The 26,336-nt window shown below is 47.9% G+C and overlaps 1 protein-coding gene across 3 annotated transcripts in view; it reads left to right on the top strand.

Annotated features, from left to right (window-relative positions):
• LOC146775817 (FH1/FH2 domain-containing protein 1-like) overlaps positions 1 to 26,336 on the top strand; it is a 2,636,482-nt gene that overhangs the window by 302,224 nt on the left and 2,307,922 nt on the right. For all 3 annotated transcript variants that reach the window (XM_085639988.1, XM_085639986.1, XM_085639987.1), the window contains exon 3: positions 20,556 to 20,620. In XM_085639988.1, coding sequence (XP_085496114.1) covers positions 20,556 to 20,620 — 65 coding nt within the window. The remainder of the gene's footprint in view (positions 1 to 20,555; positions 20,621 to 26,336) is intronic.

The raw sequence follows: 26,336 nt of genomic DNA, 5'->3' as shown, positions 1-26,336 counted from the left end.
AGAAGACTCTTCGCGATCGTCGGGCTCGCCGTCGAGAGATGCAGCGTCAAAGCATCGAAGACACTCTGGACATCTTCGGTGAAAACTCCGGCCAAGAAGACATCGAGGCATCAGCGGCAGAAGAGGAGGAAGCCATCTCCGAGCAAGACTCCAACTCGGAGCTCGAGATAGACCTTGATGCCGAAAAACTGCTGCAGGGACAAGGTGATGTGAATACCGAAGACCCCTTGCCCCCACAAACACCGACAAAACGCAAGGCTTCGGCACCTCCTCTGCCTTCTGGCCAAGGTCAGCACTGAGACGACGTTTCCGACGACCTGCCTCTGGGCCCGGCTCTAAAACAGCCAGTCATGCCTTCTGGCACGGTACCGGGTCGCCTTAAGTCCTCCTCGGAGTCGAAACCCTCTGGTTCCAAGCTTAAGTCTGGCTCGGAGCCTAAATCCTCTGTGCCAAAACCCAAGCAACCTACGGAGCTGAAATCTTCCGTTCCGAAAGGCCTGCCTCCGTTGGTACTGAAAACAGCGGCACCAAAAACTTTGGCACCGAAACGCAAAGAGACCCCTTCGGATCCGAAAGTGGACACTATTCCGTTAACACCAGATCTAAAGCAGAAGAGGCTATATATTAACCCTGAGACTTGCCATATTTACACAAAACCACCTCAAAAACCCAAGGTTCAGGATGAGGACACTTCTTAAAAGATCCCCTTAAAGAAAAAGCTGTAGCTACAAGTCCTTTCCATCACCTCCGTCTCCACCTCAGAATCCTTTGCACATTACACCTCCGGATTCCCGCACAATCCCACCATGGCGATGCAGATGATGGTGGGGTGAATCTCCCAATAGATCCATGGACAGATTACACAATTGATCCCCCAGGTGATACTGAGCCAGACCTTTACCCAGCCAAACCATGTCCTCCAGACGACAATGCATCACACCAAGAACTCATTGCCAGGGCTGCACATTGCCATGGGTTTGAACTGCACAAAGAATCACTAGAAGAATTTTTTTTGTTTGAGACTTTAGCTTCTACACACAGATCAGACACTTCCCATGCTTAAAGGCATTATGCGACATGCTGATGAGCTTTTCAAAGACCCAGTCAGAGCACGCATATTGACTCCTAGAGTGGACAAAAAATATAAAGCCTCTCCTACAGATCCTATATTTGTCAAGGAACAATTGCCATTAGATTCCCTTGCATCTAATGCTCTTAAGCGGGTGATTTCTCAAACATCAGGAGATGCTCCTCTGCCAGATAAAGAGTCTAAATTAATTGATGCTTCTGGCAAGCGCATAGCTGCTCAGGCTGCAATCAATGGCGCATTGCAAATACGCAGGCCTTTTAGCCAGGTATACCAGGTGTTGGAAATGGCCCTTTTTGCAGGGTTATCCCCAAAAGTTTGCTTCTTCCTCCTTTGTTTTTCCTGACCTGTGGTTGTTGGCTATATTACTCTGGGCATTATACCACTGCTGATCAGTGCTAAGGTGCATATGCTCTCTGTGTAAATTGTTATTGTGATAGGTTATCCATGATTAGCATATTTGTCTAACCAGTAGGTCCCTAATAAAGTGCACTAAGTGTGCCAGGGCTGTTAACTCAAATGCTACTAGTGGGCTTGCAGCACTGCTTGTGCCACCCACATAAGTAGCCCTGAAAAGATGCCTCAGGCCAGCCACCGCAGTGCCTGTGCTCAGTTTAACTGCCATTTGACCTCGCCAGTGTACCCACTTGCCTGGCCTTACCCCTCCCTTACACATAGGACACCCCTATGGTATGCCCAAGGTACCCCTCTGGGCAGGGTGCAGTGTATGTGAAAGGTAGGACATGTACTGGTGTGTGTGTCACATGTCCTGATAGTGAAATACTGCCAATTTCGTTTTTCATTATTGAAAGGATATCTTGCCCATAGGACAGAATGGGGAATGCTGTGTTACAATTTTACAAGCATATCTTCCCATAGGAGTAGGATGAGAAATTAGTCTGGTATCCCTGAACTCAGAATCTAATAACACATCTTTTACGAAATATGGTTTTAAAATTCTGTGTTTGAAAATAGCACCTTTAGAAAGGGGCTATTCTCTTGTTCAACCTTTCTGTGTGCCTCTGCCTGTTAGTGGATTGACTGTCTGGCTTGGGAGTGACAGGGGCTGGGGTGGCTCCAGGAGTCTGGGTGAGTCAGCACTAGGCTGAATAGGCCGATCTGTATTTGGAGTGGTGGGAGGAGTAGCGCTTGGGACTGAATAGGGCTGTGCCTGCCTTCCACAATGCTGGCTCCACCCCCTGTGGTGCATCTGATGACCCTGGCCCACACTAACCAAGGAAGGAGTTGTGCACTGGCAGAGTGCAACCAGAACTAGTTTGGACTGGGTCCAGGACCCCTTACACCTAGAGAACAAAGACTTTTGGGGTATAAATATGAAGAGCTGAAACCCCTGAACTTGAGATCATCCTGGAGTTTAAGAAGAACCTTTGCCGAGGAGAAGAGCTGGAGAAACTGAAGAGAAGGACTGCCCTTGCTGTGTGTTCTGGGGCTAACTTGCAGTTGCTATTCTGCCAAGGAAAGAAGAAGGACTTTGCTGTGTGCTGTGTCCCCTACTTGAAGATCTCCAAGGTCCCGAAGAGAGCTGGCCTCCTTTTTTGATGTCCCAGGAACAAAAGGACTTCACCCCAGCTCCCCCTGAACTCTGCTGTGTGAGTTCTGATCTTCCTAGAGTGCTTGATCCAGTTGTGGGGCCTCTGGAGGTTGTTGCTGCTGTTTGGGAGCTGGAAGAAGCGTGAAAAGAACTGCAAAACCCGTCGCATCGCTCTTCTTGTGGCATGTTTCACTGGCGCATCTCGATGGCGCGAGAAGATTTCCATCGCATCGCCGTGCTGCTGCGAGGATCGGCGCAGCGCCTGTCGCCGCTGCAAGGACCGACGCATCACGGCTGAAGAGGACCGCCGCCGCATTGTTCGCCGTCGTATCCCGAAGATCCACGCATCGTACCTGGGTGAGACGCTTTCCTAACGCATCACCTGCAAACCGGAACCAGCACGAAGACTCGACGCATCGCTCCCCCTACAGACCGTACTCAACGTAACAGGTCCGCTGCATGCAGCGGGGCTGTCGCATCACCTCCTCAGGGTCTCAGGAGTGTCGCATCTCTTTGTTTTCCGATGCTGCAGCTGTTTGGCTAGGGAACTTTTGTCGCATCTACAGGTACTTTGGTGCAAAGTCACGCATCCATAGATTTCTATGGTACAGGTTCTTGAACTCTTTTAAAAGTCATATTTTTTAACTGTGTACGTTGGATTTTTGTCTTTTAGGTCTTGAGTAGTTTAGATAAATATACTTTATTTTTATAAACTGGTGTGGTGTCCATTTGTGGTGTTTTCACTGTTACTGCGAGTGTTGGTACAAATACTTTACACATTGCCTTAGGGATAAGCCTGTCTGTTCGTGCCAAGCTACCAAGGGGGTGAGCAGGGGTTCTCTAAAGTGTGTATCCCCTTACCCTGTCTAGAAGCAAGGGTCCTTATATGGTCAAAGGTACCGACCTCTGCCAATTAGAGACCCTCAGTTCTAACACCAGGGCACACTGGGACGAAATGGAGCAATTGCTCCAATATCTCCCAGATGAGCATAAGGCTAAGGCACAGAACTTAGTAAATGCTCTAGATGCTGCAGACACTGCAGCTAGAAAAGTTAACACCATCATCCTGATCAGGAGGCACGCTTGGTGAAGGATTTCACGGTTTAAACCTGAAGTCCAACAATCAATCCTTAACACACCCTTTGATGAGGAACACCTATTTGGTCCTAACGTAGACCAGGCGTTAAAGAAAATGAATAAGGACACCGAAGTAGCTAAATCTATGGGAGCACTCCAAACTACCTCCAGCAGAGGCTCCTTTCGCTGCTCCTTTACAGAGTAGGGTCAAAAACACAAATCCCCAGATCAAAATACCTCAACTTACAAAGTTAACAACCACTCCTCTCCCTCCAGAGGATTTTTTTGAGGATGTTCTAGAGGCAACAACTTCAAGGGTTAGGGGTAAGGGCAACAGATCCCGTAACTCCCCTTCCCCCAACAAACAGTAACTTGCTTACCCCCGATTACACCACACCTGTAGGGGGAAGACTCGAACAATTTCTCCCTATTTGGCAGTCTATAACATCCGACAAATGGGTGCTTGGAATTATCCAACATGGTTATTGCCTGGAGCTTACCAGCAATCCCCCAAACATTCCACCTCGATCTCACAAGTTCTCTCCAGAACACCTACACTTGCTGAAACAAGAGGTGCAGTCTCTCTTACTGAAAGGGGCAATAGAGCCGTTTCCAATACGGTACCAGGGTCAGGGGGTTTACTCTCTGTACTTTCTCATCCCCAAAAAGGAAGGTTCCATAAGACTTGTTCTGGACCTCAGAGTTAAATCGTTATATGCTGTCAGAGCACTTTCACATAGTGACACTTCAACAGGTATTCCCATTTTTACAAAGAGCAGACTCTGTCTACCCTAGATTTAAAAGACGCATATTTTCACATTCCAATTCATCCGGCTCATCGCAAATACCTCAGATTTGTGATAGCGGGCAAGCATTACCAATTCAAGGTGCTTCCCTTCGGAGTGACTACAGTGCCCAGAGTTTTTACCAAATGTCTGGCGGTAGCCGCTGCTCATCTCAGAAGACAAAAAATTCACGCCTTCCCCTATCTAGACTGGCTTATCAAAGCCAGCTCTCACCACAACTGTCTACAGCACACACAGATCACAATAGATCTACTTCATCAACTAGGGTTCACCATCAATACTCGAAAATCTCACCTGCGGGGGCGTGGCTAAGCCGCGAAGCGCGATGGCCGCAGCTTAGCGGAGCTCTGCTACCCCTGATCATCCCCCGTCTATCCGGCACACATATCCGTGATTAAGTGTGCAGTCCACTTATCGGAAGGCTCCCGGAACACGAGCTTTTAAAACCTATCAGTCGTTGGGAAAGGGGCTTACTCTTCCGGCTGAGGACTGATACTTTGTAATTTATGCTCTCCTTCCCTGCGGGGTATATTTCTAACCTCGACTATTTGCCATGCCCTTGCGACAGCCAACACAAACAATCTATGCTGCACTTTTTATTTTTCTGTAGTTACTATTTAATATTTTCCAAAAGGTTTTTGATACCATATTTTAAGGCTTCACCTGTGACTGACTACAAGGCAGCATATGGGAAGGTTATTGCTTTGGTAGATGATGAGCTAACCTTTCGGGTTGGTTCCTTTTTGAAAGCGGCAGTGCGCACTCGTAACTCTGTGCCCCCGCTGAACCATGCTTATTTCATTTTGTTAACATCAATTTTTAATTTTTGGTATATAAATATTCCGATGAATTTTTTTCTTTTTATCTTTTTGTGTATTGCACTACTGGAGGACCAGTTTTAATTGGACATTTTTAAATGCCCCCTTTGCCGCTGGATAATTTTTATTGCACATGTTTCTGTACTTTTATGGATATGTATTTGTATCCAAATAAAGATACTATTGATATTGATTGAAAAGTGAGACCATATGGAGCTGGGCGGATCAGGTCACAAATAGGAAGGAAAGTTGTAAATCCTTTAGAGTAAATAATAACAGTAGGTTACTCAGTAGAAAAACACTAGTGCATGCATTAGAAGCCTTTTTTCTTGAGGGGGTGTGATATCTTCTTGACTTGTCATACATATGGCACAATAGTTTGATATTTGTATTGATACTGCACCATTTGCCGGACCCACACAAAATATAGAAGTACACACAGACACTGACTCAAGCACACACACTCAAGCACACAAGCATACGCACACACAAGCATACACACACTCAAGCACACACACACACACACTTAAGCACACAAGCATAAGTACACACACATGCATACAGAGACACTCAAGCACGCAAGGACACGCACACAGACACACACACACACCCACACACACACACACACACACACACCCAAGCCCACACAGTTGCAGTTTACAACTCTGCAGAACTCATTTAGAGGGAAGAAAAGCGGAGCTGGCCAAAGTGCTCTCAATACGAGTATCGGCCCACGTCTATATCTGGCGGACAGTAGTATCCACTGTTTAGGCATCTCAGTGGGTTGAGGTCCTTGCTGCGGAGACACAGCAGCTCTCAGATCCTAATGTGTGTAAATACACCAGTTGCCTTCTATAGCGATCTGTTAAGTAATCCAGGTTGAGGGTTTGAATGATAAAGAGTTAATGGACCAGTCTCCTCTGAAGCAGCCATTAAGACACTTTTCCAAATGCCTGCCTGGGGCCCCTCTCTGAGTTTGCTTTAAGGAGGTCTAGGGCGGGGGGTAAAACAAAGTCACAAAACAAGCCAGAGGCAGGCAGCAGCACAGAGCAGCCAGACTTTGCCCTGCTCAGTAACTCATGTATACTCAAGCCTGTATTGTTGTCAACGCAGAGTAAGGGAAGAGTTGAGGAGCATTCAACAATTTTAAAGAGAGCATATCTCACAACCCGTCTTCTCTCCAATATCTATCAGGAAGCTTACTCACTTTGTCCTCTGTGTAGCCCCCCTAATGCAGACATACCTCATATGTTCTAATCTTGTGGGTTGCTTTTGGTTTATTGGCCCGGCGTCATAGACCTCCTCCACTGTGTTACAGGCTCCTTTAGACTTACTCCTTAGAACACTAGATCCTAGGCATTTTCCCTCGTCAACACTTATGTAGAGATTCCACTAAATTTCTGGACTTGACTTTTCTGTTGGCGAAGTGGCATATTTCAATGCAATGGAAAAGCTACCCCACCTACGATAAATTTGTGGACACATACATCCATCTCTTGGTTGACGGCTGAGGGTGTTAATTTCCATAGAGAGGAAGGGCTGGTTTACACAAGCACCCTATTGCTCGAAACTGGGACTCCCTTGTGGAGATGTATACACAAGTTAATAAAGATGAGACACATTCCCCCCCAAAATATTCCACGATTGTACTATTTCGAATTTCTTTACTCTGTAGTTACAAGATGGCATCTAAGATATGGGTGACTTCCGATTATGACATTCTACTTTATCTCCAAGCTTCTATTTGAACTTTGGTAATGGGGTTGGCAACTCATTATGGTATACAGTAGTAGTCCGTTAAGAGATCCGGTTTATGAAAGAACAAAATCGGTGGGGAGGGAAATGAGGAGGCAGTGTGAACTTAGTTGTGGTGGATGGGAGGAAGGGTTAACTTCAGTTATAAAGTTTAAGGGAAAGGCAAAACGGCATGGTCATTTGTTATTGCCCTACATGGATACTACTGTTGTGAACACGTTAACATACAATGTAAACTGTACTGCTATGTCCTAGCATTATAGACCAGGAGTACCGCTTTCAACTTATATACTGGAAATATGTTGGGGGCGGGGGGGGGGGTGCCGGAGGGGGGTTTATATGTGATTTAGCTTATCTTAGGTCCGCATTTGACTTTTTATCCAGGGAACTGCTTTGGAAGGTGATGCCGGGCATGGGGGAGTCCTGAACAGTGGTGGCTGGAAGGGAACAGTGGCAGGAGTTGAGGGAGGTGGGATGGGTGAGAAAATAAAAGAAAGAATAAAGCAAACTTACCTGCCGGTCGGGTCTTAGCAGCAGCCTCTCCTCCCTGCAGGAAACACGTAGGCTCCCAGGCTCCCTAAACCAATGACAACACTGCAATGTAGAGTTGTGATTGGTTCCCCTAAGCGAATCACAACCCTGCCTTGCAGCAATGTGACTGGTCTGAGCGCCGTGGTTCGGTGCTCAGACGGGGACAGGGAGCCTGTGCATGTTCCCTACCAGGCTGTGTAATGCAGCCTGGTGGGGAACATGCAAACTGTGCATGAATGTTTGGCCAGCCCAAGATTGCCGGTCAAACATTTATGTGCACTTTGAGTGGGCTCACCACTCTTCCCCTGGCCCCTGCTCTGGCCATCTCCACCCCTCCCGGCACCTAGGAAGGAAAAATAAAATGATAATAACTCTTTATCATTTTATTTTTCAGTATGGTGACGCTCATTCTTCTTAGTGGAGGAACCGCCCCCTGGTTTAGAAGTATCTTTTGGACATTCACATTAGACCCTATGCTAATAACTTTGCCCAGCTTCATTGTGGGTCCCAGGGTGAACTGACTGAGCATATACTAGTAAATCGGAGTGTTCGGCAAGGCCGCGTCTTTGCGCCTACCTTATCTCCTATTTTTATTAATGATTTGGTTTCCAACCTTGAGTGCTGTGAGAATGGCACCTCAAGACTACCTGATTCTCAGGTTCCAGCCCTTCTGTTTGCAGATGATTCCCTTCTGATTTTCAGATCTCCAATGGGCCTCCTGGATAAGTTTGGGACTTTCTGCAAACAGAGACCTTTAGATCACCATTGGTAAAACCAGGTATATGTTTTTCAAGCCCTGTGCATCCACTTCTATTTACTACTTTGGGGGGGGGGGGGTCACACTTACTGAGCATTTTATTATTATTTAGCTTGTAAAGCGCCTGGTTACTCCAATGGAGTGTCCCCGCACTAAAACATCAACAAAACCCCAGCGGCTGTCCTGAACTAACGCCCTTTCTGCGCATATGTCAAACAAAACAATAGAGTCAACAAATACTGCTTCTGTCCACCCGAAGGGTGTTGGAAGAGTCAGGTTTTTAAATTTTTACGGAAAGGAGACTCCCGACACGCAGATCTAAGATCCGCAAGCAGGTCTTTCCATGCCTTAGCTGCCAGGAAGCCAAAGGATCTCCCTCCAGCTCGAACCTTCCGCACCCTGGGCACATTCACCCTAGAAGAGCCCAGCGATCTCAAATCCTGTGCGGGCCGATATACTGTAAGAAGGGGGAGCAAGAATCACGGCCCCTTCTGACTAAGGATCCTATGACCAAAGCATAGGGCCTTAAAAGTAACCCTGGCCTGTATTGGGAGCCAATGAAGTTTCTTCAGAGCTTCTCCCACCGAGACCCGCCTAGGGATGTTCAGGATCAGCCGGGCTGCAGCATTTTGGACCTTCTGCAAGAGGTTCAAATTTCTAGCGGTCACCCCTAGGTACAATATGTTGCAGTAATCAAGGCTAGATGTAACAAGAGCCTGTACAATGGTTCTTTTGGCGTCAAGGGGGAGTAGGTCCATAATTTTGCGTAGCATTTTTAGAATGCCAAAGCAGGCTCCGGCCACAGTGGTTATCTGCTCAGAGAAAGACAGATTTTCATCGAACCATACTCATTTTGATTGTACTACTCATATTTTGAAGATTAGGCTTAAGATTGAACAGTACTCTGGGGGAGTTGCGAGGTCCCAGAGGGGTTCCCTACTTTGCCTCATTTCCTCAGCCCTCCAAATGCATATTTTGCATGCCTTGGTGGCGGCGCTCTATGGAGCAGAGTTGCGGGGTCATGGCGTGACACAGGCCCCCTCAGCCCTCGCATTGCGGTGGTAGAGCGAGCTCCAGGGACGACCTCAGCGCTCAGTAGAACGGGCAGTCATTGACAACAGGGTCCGTACACCGCACTGGGACGTAGTTTGAAAGTTATATACTCCAGTCCCCTCAAATAAATGAAATGCTGCACCGTGCGCGGCATCAGGGTGGGGCAAGGCTGGGCTGTTCATGTGCAGTGTAAACTGCACGTGAGGCGGCGTGCTAGTGGTTTCGGCGCACTGAGATGGTGAGTGACGCCATAATTAAAATTGCCGTCCAAGTCCCTTACAATGCTCTTCCAGTCTTTTTCAAAACACCACCACCAAATCATCCGCCTATTGTTTGTGTCCTTGCTGCTTCTCTGGCAGCTTTGCTGCTCTTCACCCCCTGGTCAGCCTTCATATACTCAGCATTCACACAAACCTCCGACATCCCCTCATTATTAAAATAATGGTGGACATTTTCGTCGGTTCTTGGAATAACTGCTCTTGAGCTCTGTGCCTCAGGTAATCTTCAAGCGCCTTTGAGGTGCACAAATGAGTTATTTGTAGCCGAAGCAAACTCGGCCATGTGGTATCAACTCAAATGCTCCTCAGCTCGCCTCTCATCTTCCTGGTCTGTGTCCTTCCAACCCTCAGCCTGCTGCCTTTATTCTTTACTTTCCCCTCTATTCATAAATTGATTTTTCCCCATCCCTGTGTTTTTTTAAATCTTCTGTCTTTCCTCCATTCTTTATCTTTCCTCCTTGTTTTTTTTCTGACTAGCTCCATTTTTTGCAGTGCTCTTTTCTTCAGATTTCACTTGTCATATAATTATTTCCACAGGCTTGCTGCAGGTGTACAGCCCTGCCAAGTGCCATGCATCAGGCGTTATACTAACGCATTTCAGTACAGTGATCCGCATCACTGCAGTGAAATGCAAAGTCACGCATTTTGTTGTGCCGCCGTAGCGCTGCTATTAACACTGAGGAAAGTTGCCCTGTGCAGTCAGTCTGAGCTTCTCTGTCAGCAGCAGAGTGTAGCTGACAGACTGTTGCAGGCTGGGAGCTGGCTCAGTTGTCTTCTCTGGTTCCAATCACCGCGCATTGCCCTTCACTTGACATGATGGCGTCATCATGGAGCCTACAATGTCCTGTGGTTTGCGACAATGATTGCCCTGGGAGACAGTACTCAATAGGGGCGGGCAGGTCGGCAGTTATCTATTTATTACAGTTTGGCTGGAGGCCGCTGCTGCTCGCACCGTTATCTGTTGTGCCGCCATTTTATTTGGCGCCTGCAGCCTCTTTCATCAAGATGACCGGACCGCGCCTGTGCTAAGAGTTTGGTGCCTGCAGCCTCTGATTGACACTGGCCGTGTCTCGCTCTTCTCTACCAGCAGACTGTCACCAGTCAGTCAGGCTCAGGTAATTTATCCATAGAGCTAGTACACGTATTATTCAGTAATCAGAGGGGGAGTGCAGTGCCTTAAAAGACTGTGTGCACTATTGATAGTAGCTGAGATCCGCCATGGGGCCTCTCGGTCTGTTTGGTGTGGTCGGTCCCACGTGGGAGAGAGATTACAGACTGATTATGATGCTTACATATTATCAGTACAATAAGGTTACAAGGGCACTAGGTTAGTGTCCTTACATTTCTGGTACTTTGCAGAAGTTTAAAGATCTTAGAGTTTCTCGTTGCTAAAATGGGTGTAATTTTTCATATTTGTATGTTTCCTTGGTCTTCATGCTTTGTTTTGGTTACAAGAGAGTGTCACGTTAAGTGTCACACATTATCGTTAAATGTCACTCATAAGTACACTGAATTTATGACAATGTCACACATAAGCAGTCTAAAACCTTAGCAGCTTGGGGTGTACTTCTTTAGACTTGGGTTCATTAAAACCTGCTGACTCCTCTTCTCACTTGCTAAGGAGGTGTGGTTTTGCTTTGTGTGTGCTGGACACTGCTGTCTGCTGCACGCTAGGAGCCTTTGCTTGTCACAGTTGCCCTTATAAATGATTTGCTTGACCAGCACGGCGATATTAATGGGGTGTACTGGTGACTTACCAACATCTAGAGTTCTTGTTTCTCACTGTAGTATTGTATGCTTCTCAATTAGCTTTGTACATAGCAAAGTAAATTAGTTCCTTGGAGAATGGAAAAAACCCTGAAAAGGATTGCCTCCAAAGTTGTAATCAGCATGAAGCACTGTGTATTATGTCACAGGTAGTATCTTTTTACTGACAATACCCATAGTTGCTATCTAAATATGTAATATCTGGTAAATTGGAATTCAAAATCAAATTGACGAGTAAAACCTAAAGTGATCGTAACAGATCAAATGTAACACTCTTAGCCAGTGCTGCATCATGCACAGACGCGCCAACCCAATTTGTTCACCTGGTGGAGCAGGAAAACTCATTAGGAACGATCACTAACAATGCTAATGGATCTGCTTTTAACGTGCTAGCTCATGCAAACAAACACCCGCATAACTGTACACTTGTGTAAGCTTGTGTTTGCATGTGTTATAAATTTAAAGGCAGAGCTATTGGCATTGCCAATGCTTGTTTTTAATAGTATATTACACCCTCACCAAACTCCCACTGTCCTCCCTACATCTTCTATTCCCATTCCCTGGGCTTTGCTGATGGTAAAACCTAACATTGTAAATACACATAGGCCAAAAAGGAGAATGATCCCCCAATGAGCTTTGCAAATTGTAAATGGCAAGGTCCACTGTAGATGGGACCGACCTCGCGAAGGTGACTAAAAACTGGCAGAAATCTCTATCCCCTGAAGTTGTAGCTTCTCGTTCATGACCTGAAACCCACAAAGAAGCCAGAGGCCTAAAATAGAGGACCCCAGAAGACAATGCCATGGTATTTGGCTGGCAGATTGCCGTCTGAAGGTCACCACTGATTACTTCCCCCTAAACCATCGGTTTGTGAGGTCCCAGGTGACCACATTGGCCTGATATCTGTATCAGGCGACATTACAATGTAGCTTAGGATATCAATAACGGAAGAGACTGATCTTCCATCTGATGATGAGGTCTGGTGAAGAGGAACACATAATGCAGTGTGAGCAGCATCTTTGCTTCTGTAATCACCTAATCAGCTGTGAGGACATAGCTCAGTCTAAGGAACAATCTGAAGTGACACCCTGTACCATGCAACTTTAAGAGTGCCCTCTATACTTGGGATGATTGTGTTATTGGCCCCGCTACTGGCCCACATTCATATTTGGCTGCCAGTAGCGGGATACTCACCATGCTGTACAATACTCACATGAGGTACACTTGCAGGCACACTGCATGTATCTCCAAATATTTCGCACCACAATGTGGGTAAACAGTGGTCACAGAGCAGTGCTTAGTTGGTAAAAGTAAAAATACATGCCAGGGCCCTCGTCAGGAGGTAATTGCAGCTTGTGACACTATTGCCCCTTATAGGGCTGCAAATCTCAGTACCAAAATACCTACTAACCATCACACTCGTACAAGTGTGACAGTTCAGACTATTTAATGCCCTAGTGCTATAAGAATGGCCTGGGCAGCAGGTATCAATCACTATTACTGTGTATTGAACGAATAAACAACTGTTGTCCTCATCTCTAAATTACATATACAGCGTCTCCATGTGTCACTTTAAAATGTTTGCACCTTTCTGCACAAATAAAAGGGGCATTGTTTGACTGGACGGGTTTGATGTTCATGCTGCTTAACTTGTTATTGCTTCACCAGTCACTTTGACATATTTGCACCTTCATGCACAAACCGAAGGGGCATAGGTTGACTAAACTTATTTGATTTTTGTATGGTGCGGTACTTGTTATTGTTTACCAGTTGCTTTGAAATATTTGTCAGACAAAGGTATGTAGTTCCTACAGAGATGGGCTAAGAGGTCAGGGGGTGAGAGGTAAAGCAGGGACGCAAGGCTAGTCAGGGGGCTACAGGTAAAGGGATAGAGAGCTCCTATAAGGAGCAAGGGCCCTAACACACCCCGAGAGGTGTCATGCTTCATTTTAGGGCAGCTCCAAGTTGGGCTGGCGCTGCAATGCCCAACGGGCCCCGCAGGGGGCTCTTTGCCGGAGGTCTTCTGTGTAGTATGCCGACAGGCCCTAGGCGATGTGGTGTGGGAGCGAATGTGTGATGAGTAGAGTGGGAGTTAGTGTGTGTCTAAAAATAACTATAAGAGTCCAAAGCACCTTTATTCGCTGGACACTGATGCTATAATTAAAACTGACTATGTGAGTCGTGGCTGGCAAGGAGAAATAAACCTACTGCAGCTCAAGGTGAAGTGTGGAAGTGGTCAGTTGGTCGAAATGTTTCATTCTTAAGTTCTCCAGACTGATGAGTGGCAGTTCCTCCGGACCGGGGGGGGGGGAAGCTTCATCTACTCTGAAACAGGCGAACGGTCAAGTAAGTGTACCAGGAGGTACCGTCCCTGAAATCAGAATTCATAATGAAATACAAGGTGCAATAGGAGGGTGGGTGTAAAAAACCATCTACCTTCTGGAAATACCTAGAAGGGGTTATGGGGAAGCCCCAACCTGGACGTCCGGGGCACTCGCAACACTGGTGAGGGCGAACAACTTTGGTGTAGGTGTTCCTGCGCGTGGTGCCAAACCACGCCCGGATATCGAGGGAGGTGCCTTTATGCACAAACCAAGACATTGAGGGAGGTGCCTTTATGCACAAACCAAATGGGATATTGTTTGACTAACCTGGCTTCATTTTTTAATACTGCTGAACTTGTTTTTATCATGCACTTTGAAAGTATTTTCATCTTGATGCAGGAAGAAAGGGAGATTGTTTTAAAAAAACATGCTTGATTTTTGTATATTGCTGGACTGGTGATTGTCTTATTATCCACTTTGAAAGTATTTGCACTTTTTCCTTTGTTTGACCAACTACAGTGTGTACAGATTATGACATTAGGTACTTGCAGATATGGATGTTTTTATTCTACATGCTGTGCTATTTATGGTGTTGATTGCACTTGTCTGTAATATGTATGATTTAAATCTTGTAATTATTATTGTTTACACTACAGAAATAAGTTCATACTGAGACATCTGCATCAATGTTCTGTAGTATCCAAACATTTTTCATCCTCTGCCTCGTTTGCCTGCTTGTTTTTGTCCTGTTTAAGACATGATGGTAAAAATTGAAATTGCTTCCTCAGTTCACGTTATTATCATGCACACCCTTGACAGTCGCAAGTATGTGGCATGCAGATAATTCACATTTATTTCTGTTGGATTTGGCAGGATACTGAGTTATATCCTTATACTCCTCGTGTATATTGTCAGTCGAGTCTGTGAAATTGCAAGTTTGGGTTAGTCTTTCAAAGTTTCAACTTATTGTCCACCAATTTAAAGTCTAATTCAGGTCCTACATAGTTGTTCTTTGTTCTTCAGCGATAGTAAGTTCCTGAGACAGTAGGATCGCTCCTTGGCATTGTTCTGATTGTGTCTCAGTTAAATAATCTGCTCTCGATAATGTTACAAATGGCGTATTTTATATGTTGATTGTTTCTCACTTTCTTATTAGAACTTTAAGCAAGACGCTATAGAGCATTTCTTTAAATGTTGGAGGTTTCAAATCAAAATATTCCAGATTTTTGGGCGATGGGGCAAAGTGGTAGGTGGTGGGCCGGTCCGCAGAGGGGTGGGCCTTCATGTACTTCGCAGGGGGGCCCCTAAAGTTTTGTTACGCCAATAACCACTTCTTAGAAAAAGTAGAAGATCGCTAACAAAACTTCCTGTTAAACCCCCCACCACCACCACCACCTTAATGAGTCTCAAGCCGATAAAATGGGACTGAGAACCATTCTGTACTGGGGTGGGCTTTGGGCGACTCCTATGCTGCTTTGTCTGCAGGGCTTACAGGATGTCCTGCAGAAACCTGGAGCCTTGACAATCCCATGGGTTAAGTTCATTAAATACTCTCCTATTTTTTGATCCAATCGGCGCCGCTGCGGCCCTCCCTGTCGGACTCAAACTTATCCCGGAGCCCCGTGCTTCATTGATCTGCCAACGGTGATGCGGATTGACTCCGGTGGCCCAGCTGAGGGGGTCCAAATTTGTTCCTAATTGTTCCTTGCAGCTGTCAACCCTGATGTATCCGTATATATGGAGGGGTCCACCTTTGCCTTGACACTGCTTGACTTGCTGGGTTGTTGGGTACTTTGTGCTTGCTCTTGGGGCCCGCCCTGATACGCTCACGTCCTGGTAAGCGTTTTAGCTTAAGATTTTGAGTTAAGTGTTTCAGGGCGACAGATGCTTCATGTTTGGAAGTGTAGGGTGGGGGGAGTTGGGGGGCAAGGGGGGGTAGACCGTTGTCTCCCACAGGTTTGATGTTTTCGGCTGCTCACGAGCCGCTAATGTTTGTTTTTCTTGGTAGCTTACTAGGTATACACGCCACCGCCATTGACGAGAGCATTGGTAGACCACGTGGACCTTACACTCAGGCCCCAAATGCAGTGGGGGGAGGGAGCGTGGGTGGAAGGACACCATGTTGTTGCCTCAATGTTTATTTTTTTCGTCCGCCTACGGGCCGGCCTCCCTGGTCCCCTATGGCGCTTCCCCGAGAACTTGGGTGTCTGGTGGGGGCATGGGCCTTGCTCGGCCGGGTTGTTCTCCCACCCGTGCTCCACCCTGGGTTCGTCCACTCCAGTGGAGCCCGGTCTCCCTCCACGCGGCCCTCTACTCACATTGTCCACCTTAATGATGTCTGTCTTGGGTAGAACCCTCCACATCCTATCCTGGAACGTCAATGGCCTCTTAGACCGCGTTAAGCGCACTGCTGTCCTCCGTAGCGCTCACTGTCAGGGCCCTGATATCCTATTCTTGCAAGAGACGCACCTGATGGACACCCACTGCACCTTCCTCGCCCGTTATGGGTTCGACAGGGTTTGGCATTCAGGCTTCTCACGGGGCTCCAGGGGGGTGGCCATACTGATCCGCAAAGGTCTTCCCTTTATCTTGACACGAGCTGAGACAGATACCCAAGGCCGCTACGTGGCCCTGTCCGGCAAGATCGAGGGGCACCTTATTAATCTCCTGAGTGTATATGTTCCACCCGCCACGCTGCCATCCACCCTCCGACACCTTACAAGCGTTTTTTCCTCCTTACCGCCTGGGTTGGCAGTGGTCTGGGGCGATTTTAACGCTGTCATGCACCCACCACGCGACACATCCGGTGCTCCCTCTGCGTCCCGCCTCGCCTCCGCTAAGCGACTCTCTGATTGGTCCTCTGCCCTAGGTCTCTGTGATGCTTGGAGGGTGTGGCATCCTCGCCGTGAACAATGTACCCACACCGCGGTTGCCTATCGGTGACACGTGTGAACGGCTGGCATGACAAAAACGGCAAATTGCTCCATAACTTAATTTCGTACCCCAAGGCGGACCGCGTCATCCCGGAGGTCTGGGATGCAGCCGGCCGTCACCATTTCACCTCGAGGGCCTTTGCTCAGGCCTTTGCAGGGTACTACGCCAAGCTGTATGCTGCCGGGCCTCCTACGTACTCTCTGGCGGCGGTGCTGGAGGGGACTGGGACCCGGCTGTCCCGCCTCCTCCAGGACGTCTGAGACCCTAGATCTTCCCCTTACCCCGAAGGAGATCCGTGGGGCCATTTCCGTCCTACACTCGGGCAAGACACCTGGGCCAGATGGGTACCCGCAAGAATATTGCACAACATACCGAGACCTCCTGGTCCCCCACTTGACGGCGCTGTTCCAACACGTGGTGGATACGGGATCCTCCACCCACCCCCCCCCCTGAGACAGACGAGTTCACCATAGTGGTTCTCCCGAAGACACGCCCGCCCTTCCTTGCCTGTGCGAGTTATCGCCCCATTTCCCTCATCAATATCGAGGTGAAACTCTTTGCTACCATCCTGGCTCAGCGGATCCGTCCCCACTTACACACCCTGGTCCATCCGGATCAGAGTGGTTTCATGCCCGCCCGTGGCACTCGGCACTGCATAAGTCGCCTCCATCTCGCTCTTGCGCACCGTCACCTCCTCCCCCCGTACCTGGCCCTGCTTCTCCTTGATTTTGAGAAAGCGTTCGATACGGTCGCTTGGGGATATTTGGAGGAAGTGTTGGAGTTGATGGGGTTCGGCCTTCTGTTCCGGCACCTCGTTCGAGTCCTTTACTCTGGTCCCACGGCGAGGGTCCTGATCAACGGGGTACTCTCGGAGACATTTCCTATCTGGAGGGGCACATGCCAGGAATGCCCTCTCTCGTCGCTCTTGTTGCGCTGGTGATGGAGCCCTTGGCAACTCTTATACGCCAAGACTTTGGTATCCGTGGGTGGGCTTGGGACCCTTATCGGGTTGACAAGATCGCTCTCTATGCGAACGATGTTCTCTTTCTGGCGGAGCCGGAGAGTTCTGGTCCGCGTTGTCTGGCGGTCCTCTCCGCATTTGAGTGGGTCTCGGGCCTGCGGCTCAATCCGGCGAAATCCACCCTGGTGCCTCTCCATCCATCACGGGACTGATTTGATTGGCAGACGAGTATCCCTCTGTGCAGGATGTCCTTCAACTATTTGGGTGTATGGATCTCCCTCCTCCCGGAACTCGAATGGGCTTTAAATATTACGCCTCTGATGAACAAGACAAAAGCGGACCTTCGGTAGTGGCAGTCCCTCCCGCTCAATCCCTTGGGCAGGAGTGTCCTCGTTAAAATTATGGTACTTCCCTGGTTCTTACATATTTTACAAAATGTCTCCCTCCAGCTTCTGGGGACCATGTTCCGTGAACTTGACGGTATCCTTACCCGGTTTCTCTGGGGGGTGAGAGACCAGGTATATGTCCCTGGCGCATTGCCGTATACCTCACTACGACAGGGGTATGGGAGTCACCAATCTCCACCTGTACTACCTTGCCACAAGACTATTAGTAATCCATGATTGGTTCGCGGGCGACAGGTCTGACCCGGCGTACAAGGTGGAACTTCGCTCGATGGAGTTCCCTCAACTCCAGGCTTACTTATATGGCGCTCCTATACCCCGGGATCTCCCCCCCGGTCACCAGGACAGTTTTCGTGGCTTGGCACACAGCGTTGCGCCACACAAAGTGGGACCGGAATCTCACTAGACAGACGCCTTTGTGGTGTGGTACGTGGCTGCGGGAGACCTCGTCGCTGTCGGACTATAACCGCTGGGACAGCATTGGGATGTCCCTTCTCGGCGACCTCTGGTTGGGGGACCATATCGGACCCTTTGAGGACTTGCAGCAGCGCTTATCCCTCCACCCCTCCCAAATATACAAATACTTGTATCAAATTTAAATACTTGCAACTTAGACATGCGCTACGCGTACACATTCTGTCTCCCATCTCTCTCCCGGAATTCAGCCCTTTGGAAGCCCAAGTAATGGTGGGGAATTTGGGCAGAGGTGGGGTGTCTCGGATCTACTGCTCTTTGGTGAATAATGGTCCTGCTTCGTTAGACTCCTTGCGTGGCCGTTTGGAGAGGTGGTTGGGCCCCTTGGAGGACGTAGACTGGAGGGACGCCCTTATGGCTCCTAAAACGTTGACGACCTCCTCTAAGCTGAGGTTAGTCCAACTCTATTACTTGCACGTGGCGTACCTCAACCCTGCGTGTCTCTACAGTGCTCACCTGCGGTCCTCCCCCAATTGCGCACGATGCGATCATGCTCCTGCAGACTTCTACCACATTGTCTGGCTTTGTCCGGTCCTGGCGGCGTTTTGGGCAGGGGTGGAGCTGGAACTTACACTGACCCTGGGGTGGGAAGTCCCACATGACCTGGTGCGTTTGCTTCTGGGGGTGTTTGATGGCCTAGACGGTTCCCGAGCAGATAAGCGCTTCCTCTGCATGGTGGTTGCGAAGCAGGACATTACGGCACTCTGGTCCCAGGCCGAGCCTCCTAGTGTCGGGCGGTGGAAACGGGGGGTGGACTGGTGTGGGACCCAAGAGGAATCCCTCTTTGAAGCCCGTGGCTGTCCTGAACATTTCCAGAAGGTGTGGGGCAAATGGTTCAACCTTGTTCCCTAAGAGGGGTGTGAATGTGTAGGCTTCATGTCCCTTACGGGCATTACTTTACCCTGCTGTATGCCTTATGCTCCTTTGTCCCTAGTTGTGTGGCTATCGACTCTAGTCTTAATGTATTTGATTCTGCTACCAATGTAATGTTTTGGTGTGATTTTAACTCCATAAAATTGATTATCAAAAAAAAAATACTCTCCTATTCAGCTAGGGTGTCCGACCCTATGGTTTAGTGCCACAGACTCTGCTGGGGTATTTAAGGCCATTTTAAAGGGTTTATATTGGCCCCACAGGTATGCTTCTTTCCTGGGGCAAGCTGGGGTAGGCTCGCTGACAGCTGCATTCCTTGAGTTTAAAGATGTTTACACCCTGGAAACATTCCTTGATGAGATTGAGCCCCACCACCACAACTCCCACATCCCAAGCAAAGAACTTATATCTGAAATTTCAACTTTGGGCCCTGCCACTTCACTCTTTTACAGCCAAATGGCAACATGCTCCTTGGGAGTTTGATGGATCCTGCACTTTTTGCTTTAGGACTGCTGAATCTGGTGAACGTGTCTTTTTTTTTTTTTTTTTTTTTTTTTTTTTTTTTTGTCCAGCCTATATGGGGTTCAGAAAGAAAGGGATCCTCCCTATCTGCCGTAACCCGGGCATACGGGACTATGTAGTATACATCAGGATCCTAAAAAAGTGATGTCAGACAATCCATAGTGTTTGCTGTCTGCCAAATTGTACTTCATATGTGGAGGCTCATAAGCAAAAGGTTTGCATTCGAGGCAGTCAATTAGGGAAGTCTGTTTAGTATCTGTATATTTTTATTCCCACTTTCTGCATTTTGCACTTTGTGCCGTTTTTTTGGAATTTAATCTTTTTCGCTTATTTATGTACATGTAATTTATCTAATGTTATGTATTTTATCGTAATAGATTTCCTGTGCTTTTATGGCTTATAACCAAATGAAGATGTATTTGCTATGCTTCCCGCTAGTCAGCATTTGGCTCCTGTCATCTATCTTCCTGTGTATTATTCCTTGTCCGTTATTGATACTGGTAATGGAATAATATTGTAAGCTGTTATTGGCATTCATAATCTTTTTGACGGATTTGCTTAATAAAACATGTATTTTTGCAGCAAAGGAAGAAAACCGTCCCTCATCCTGCGCACTCAACTATCTGTGAGAGTTCACATAATCCTTGGTAAGTCCGTTGTCTATTATTAATCCAGGGCACTGAGCATAAAACATTTTTTAAAGTATGGCATTGTGCAAGGTGTCAATGAGGGGGTTGTTTTCCACCAAGGGAAAGTAATCTTCTGCTATTAATGTCTCTCATGAACCCCTCGTCAACCCCAAGCTGTGTGGTGGGTTGGGGATGGTGTAAGATAATGAGTCAATATCTGACGTGTCTTTAATAGAATTTTTCCTTCTAGTACTCTGTCAGAATGCTCTGGATTCCAATAAGTATTTACAGAAACATATCTTACACCTTGCTACCACCCATTCTCCTTCACCTCCCAAAGTAATTTCTGCCCTCTTTCCCCTGATATTATAATAAAAAATATACCCATTCCACTTAATTAAAAATCCGTCTCCTTCCCGCCACTCACTTGCATTCTCTTCTTCATATGTTAGGGAAAAAAATAGCATTTTGTCACTGTGCACCTAACTTCTTGCTTTCCCCACTACCTGAGTTCCAGGTCACATCTGTCCGCGAGAGAGCACTCTGTATTTCACACTAAGCAGTTTGTTTCTCGTGAAAGGAAGGGAAGACTGTGGGTGGGGCCTGCTAAGTACCCGCTGCTGTTCCACACTCCTGGTTGGTCTGTACAGAGCAATGGGAGGATGAACCCATACAGGGAAGATGGCCTGAAATATTGCCCTTACATAGGTTCTCTTGGGTTTCTGGAGAAGGGGAAGACACAAAGAGAAAACCCTTCCCCATTCTGGTACATAAAACAATGTAAAACAAATGTGGTATTTCACGGTTGTGATGTCACTGCATTCATGCTAATAACATAAAGAGACATGTACATCGGTATCTGTCAATAAGGGGTTATTTTCATTTGAGAAGTTCTAAGTGGCAGTAATAGCAAAGTGCAAGTTACCGATTACTTGTATCCCCAAGGTTCAATGTTCCAGGTCACTCCCTCCCACCCCAAAAAATAAATAGCAATGTATCAGTGCAGTGTAGTCCAACCACTCTTCCCTATCTCCATTCACATTGTACAACCAAACAGTAGCCCTGCTGCCCTCTCGTACCTCTCGCTGGCCGTAGCTCCACCTCTAAGGTCCATGTTCTCTACTTGCTCTACCCCTACTGCATGAAGGAAGATCCCCTGAGAGCCATTGATCTCCCTAGACCAGAAGAGGGAGGCAAGGGGCAGTGGCTGGTGGAGCCAGACTATTGCCCACATTCCCACGCCTCACTCAGAAATGCGAAGATCTGGAGGCAACTGGGGAAGGAAATAAAGGAATGGGGCACTCATTGCCGTGCCCTTGACTATGTTACCTCTCTAGAGGCAGAGGAACGCAAGTGAATGCTCTTTCGCAGTTCCATTATTACAAGCTCACCATTTTATGTAATGAAAAAGATTTTTTATTTTCTTGCTGTTACATCATATAATTAAAAATTCTACTCGTAGGAACATAAGGCTAGTACATGCTTGTTGAATTCTGTACAAATGTGTTTACTTCCAAGTTTCACCCGCTCAATAGATTGCAATAAAATAATATAATGTTCAGAACAATATTGGGGCATATTCTCAAGGGCATATCGCCGAGTTATTAGCACTTTATCGCAGCCAAAGTGGTGATAAATTTATCGCACCATTCACAAGCTGGTGCTAATAGCCGATATCACCTGTTTTGCTGCGATAGGAGTCGCAAAAAACATTGCCACCGATGACACTGGCAACTATCGCTAATGCGATGCAGAGTAGGCGTTCCCGTGCTAAAAACTGCGACAACACCACTTCACAAAATTCTCAACAACCAGCCAGATCGGCGATAAGATCCCAAAACAGGCGATAAGGCACGTTAGCAGCAGGAATTGGACACCTGCTCTTACCTGGTGTAAAGTCGGACGACAACCTGCACCATAAAAGGGAGCCCAGCCCAGAGCCACACCTGAAGAACAACAGATGCCATGGAGCTACTGGTCATGCAGTTCGGACACCCAAGAGGGCCACAACACCCACCACCACCACCACCACCCACAGGCCCTCACCCTGGGCACCTCCGACCCCACCCTCCCCCGGAACAAAGATACTGCACATCAACATTACGAAATCCTGAACAAAACAATTCGCCTGATGTCGCACAAATACAACAATTGACATTCATGTGTGGTCAGAAAATGGAGAATCATTCATTCATCATTGAAATTCCCAACAAAAATGTCATTCAAATATAACTCAAAATAACTATTCGGAAGAGCCATAGCGGGTCTTCACTGGACAATCTGTAGGTCACAGCCTGGAAGACAAAATTCAAGAGAAGGTGTGTCATGCGCTCATCAAAGTACAGAGAGAGAGAGAGAGAGAGAGAGAGGGAAAGAAAGGGAGAGAGATTGTACAAGGAGCGCAAGGCCGCTCAGGCTTTTGGCTCTACATGCCAACTGGTGTGTGTATCGCAATTGGTGCATCATAAGCCTAAGGCCTGGCCTCAATTGCAGCGCTAAAGCCACATCACATTACGAAAATGCAAGTAGTAGTCAGACAAACATTAGGGATGAAAGCTCCTTTGTTCCAATACATAAGGCGGAAGGACATCTGCACCTCCGACCTTGGTCTTGAATGCGGCTGGCACCCCCTGAGAGAGATACCATGGCAGATGATGACGACTCCCACACCACGAACTGCACTAATGAAATACCAACGTATTCACACCTCACACACACAAGTCCCTGCTTGAGGTACCCCTGCATGGGATGCCCTTGACACTTAAGTACACAACAACCCATTCTTCCCAACGTTGCACACACGTACGACTCATTGCTCTGAGCTGTGGCATATCCTCCACATAACTGCCGCAGGTCAGAAGAGTGCCGGTTCTACGAGTCCCACAAACGCAATAGCAGGCCATCCTGGGCACATGCACAACGCCTGTCACGTGGAACAGTACCGTGCACTTATGCTGCATTTGTTGGGAGCACTGCCACTGGCAGTATTGCGCATCAGTTACTGTCTGAGCCTCCGTCTTGCGTACAGCACCTGCAGCCCTGGTTACACTGTTGATCATGCACATTCGAGTGGCCCATGGATGTCTGCCTATCCAACACAATGGTAGCTGAACTGGATTATGACTTGTGTGTGCGCCCCCTGTTGGATCACGGACAGGAATGTAACCGTGATACCCATGCATGGTATGCCTTGATATTCTGCGTATGTGCTGGCAGTTGTGCATGGGAGATTGCACAAGTCCTCGTGTGCAGTGACCACATCGAGGCGCTCCCCTTTTAGGCTGTATTGCGGACTGGTGAAACGGCGTGGACGGAGCACATCTGTCCGGACCAGTTAATGGATTGGCTCACCCTCGTGTCTGTTGAACTCGACAATGACGTGCTCTTGGAACTGATTGCCCATGAAGCTGCTCTTGCATTCATGGACGAGTAGCTCCTGCAGCCACAACTCATTATAACCAAGAGCACAGGTCCCTAAACCTTGTTGCATCTTGGAGGAATGGTCACATATCCCACCACAACAGTGGACATGTCTGCATTCGCCTGGACTCAGAATGCATGTGCGTGCACCTACACGTGTTGACACACACCAGTGCAAGGTGAGGCAGTCGCATGGGCGGAGCTGCACAGCGTCGTTTGGCAACATTCCTAAATTGGACATACTGCTGGAGGGAGAGTACACACTTGGCAAAGTAGTGCTACATGTGACCTTGTTGGACCCTTTCACCTGCTCACTGTCAGCAGAGCAGACAGTCGGCGCAGTCTGGTGGTACAGCACTATGCCGATCCCATGGGCTGTGAGTCGTGTCCCCTGACAGGGGGCAAGGAGCAGACGCCAAACATCACATGACTCGTCCAGCTGGGCTGAGAACGTTGCCATCCTTAATGATTGGTTTATTTTTGGCTCAACATTTCTTGCACCTCTACATGTTCCTATGCTGCTTGTTGTTGTCTGAAGCATTGGTCTGCATGTTGTGGCCCTTCTCTTGCCCGTACTGACGCGCACATGCTAATAAAGTCTACGCAACTTCACTAGTGTTCAACTGTGGTAAGTGTTGATTAGAATGCCAAATCGTGTGATTCAATGAGCATTGTCCGTACATAGGGAGGGACTGGCTGACGCATTTCACTTGGGGGTGAGTTCCCATTTACAGCTCCACCTCTGTGAGCCAGACATTGTGTGTGGGATAGTTGCTGGTAAACCTGTGCTCTCGCGTGTCTACAGCAATGTGAGTATGGTGTCCGTATTCTTGTCATGTGGATCAATGTGATCCATCAAAACAGGCTGTGTCCACACAGTTGAGTGCGAGTAGGTATGCGAAGAGATGTTCTGTTGTCACATGTAATGGGGGACAGTACTTCAGGGCTGCTACCGATTTTGACATTATTACAAACAGCCCTATTTAATACATGGACGTGGGGCAACGTTGGGGGTTGTCGAGATTGGTGTTCATGAGCAATGAGGCCACGGCTAGTTTACACCATCACAGTCATCTAATTGGCCATGTGGGTCAGGGTCAAACATGCGCATTGATGTCCTCTCCCAGGGTGTACCTTTTTGTGCAATCAATGTCCCTACGTTCATCCATACTGTTATACTTGATTGACCATAGGCATGACAAATTTGTGTGATTTGGAATGTTTTATTCACATTCTGTTGAGTGTCGGAGCTGGAGCAGTACATGGCCATGCAAAGCCCACATCACATGGTTGCCCAGTGGACGGCCAACCTGAGTCCATTGGGGAATTACAAGTTAGTCTGAAGAGGAAGAGTTCAGTCCGCAGCCTGATTGCTGTGTCATTGGTAACCAGAGCAGATATGACAGTCCATGTCGGGGTCCAGGTGAATGTCGCAGAGTGTCGGGGGACAGTGGAAGGTATTGTTCCAGGGCATGATGCAGAGGGCTGAACCAAGCAGGAACAGGCCATATGGCGGGGATGAATGCTACAACCTCCTTTTTGACACAGTCATTACCATTGACATCTTCGTTCTCTGATATGTCTTCTGTGTCAGGTGTGCCAGGTGTGTGGTGGTATGGCTGCATCCCTGTGTGCCACTGACACATCAGGGGGCGGAGGTGGTATGGCAGCATCACTGTGTGCCACTGACACATCAGGGGGCTGAGATGTGTGTGCTGAAGTTCTTGCAGCAGTCATCTGTGACAGGCTCTGTGGCAGCAATGGCAAAATGAGGATCTGCAGGGCCTGGAAGATCCCAGCAACATCTCGCTGGTGTTCAGCCGTGGCAGCCATCCTTCTGGCCTGCATCCATTCCATGTTCTCCATTGTCCTCCACATCTGTGCCAACTCTGTGCTGTCCTCGCTGGAGCCTGTCTGACTAGACAGTTCTTGTATACGAGTAATGGCTCCAGCGAGGTCAACCAAGAATTGTTGTAGAGCATGGAACGGACTGTGTGTGTCCGATAGGGACTGTAAGTGGTCCCTGATGGGACTTATACACCCACGTATGGCATCCAGTTTGGCTGCCACGAGATCGAAACCCACCCGCACCTGTTCTGACAGCTCCTTCTGGCAGTCTAGCACACGGCGTTGGAATGCCATGTGTCTTTCCGTGAGGTGGTGTGAGCCAGCTGTGGTGGTGGGTGCTTCCTGCTGTGCAGGGGCGGGCTCACCTCGATGCAGCTGGGCTGCCCTGCTCCTTGGGATGGGGTGCGGAGGCTGTACAAGAGCTGTTGGAGGGTGTTGGAGCAGATGGTCAGGGGTCCTCTTAAAC

The sequence above is a fragment of the Triturus cristatus genome, chromosome 12 (assembly GCF_964204655.1).
Source record: "Triturus cristatus chromosome 12, aTriCri1.1, whole genome shotgun sequence".
Taxonomy (NCBI): Eukaryota; Metazoa; Chordata; class Amphibia; order Caudata; family Salamandridae; genus Triturus; species Triturus cristatus.
This window is presented reverse-complemented; position numbering and strand designations above follow the sequence as displayed.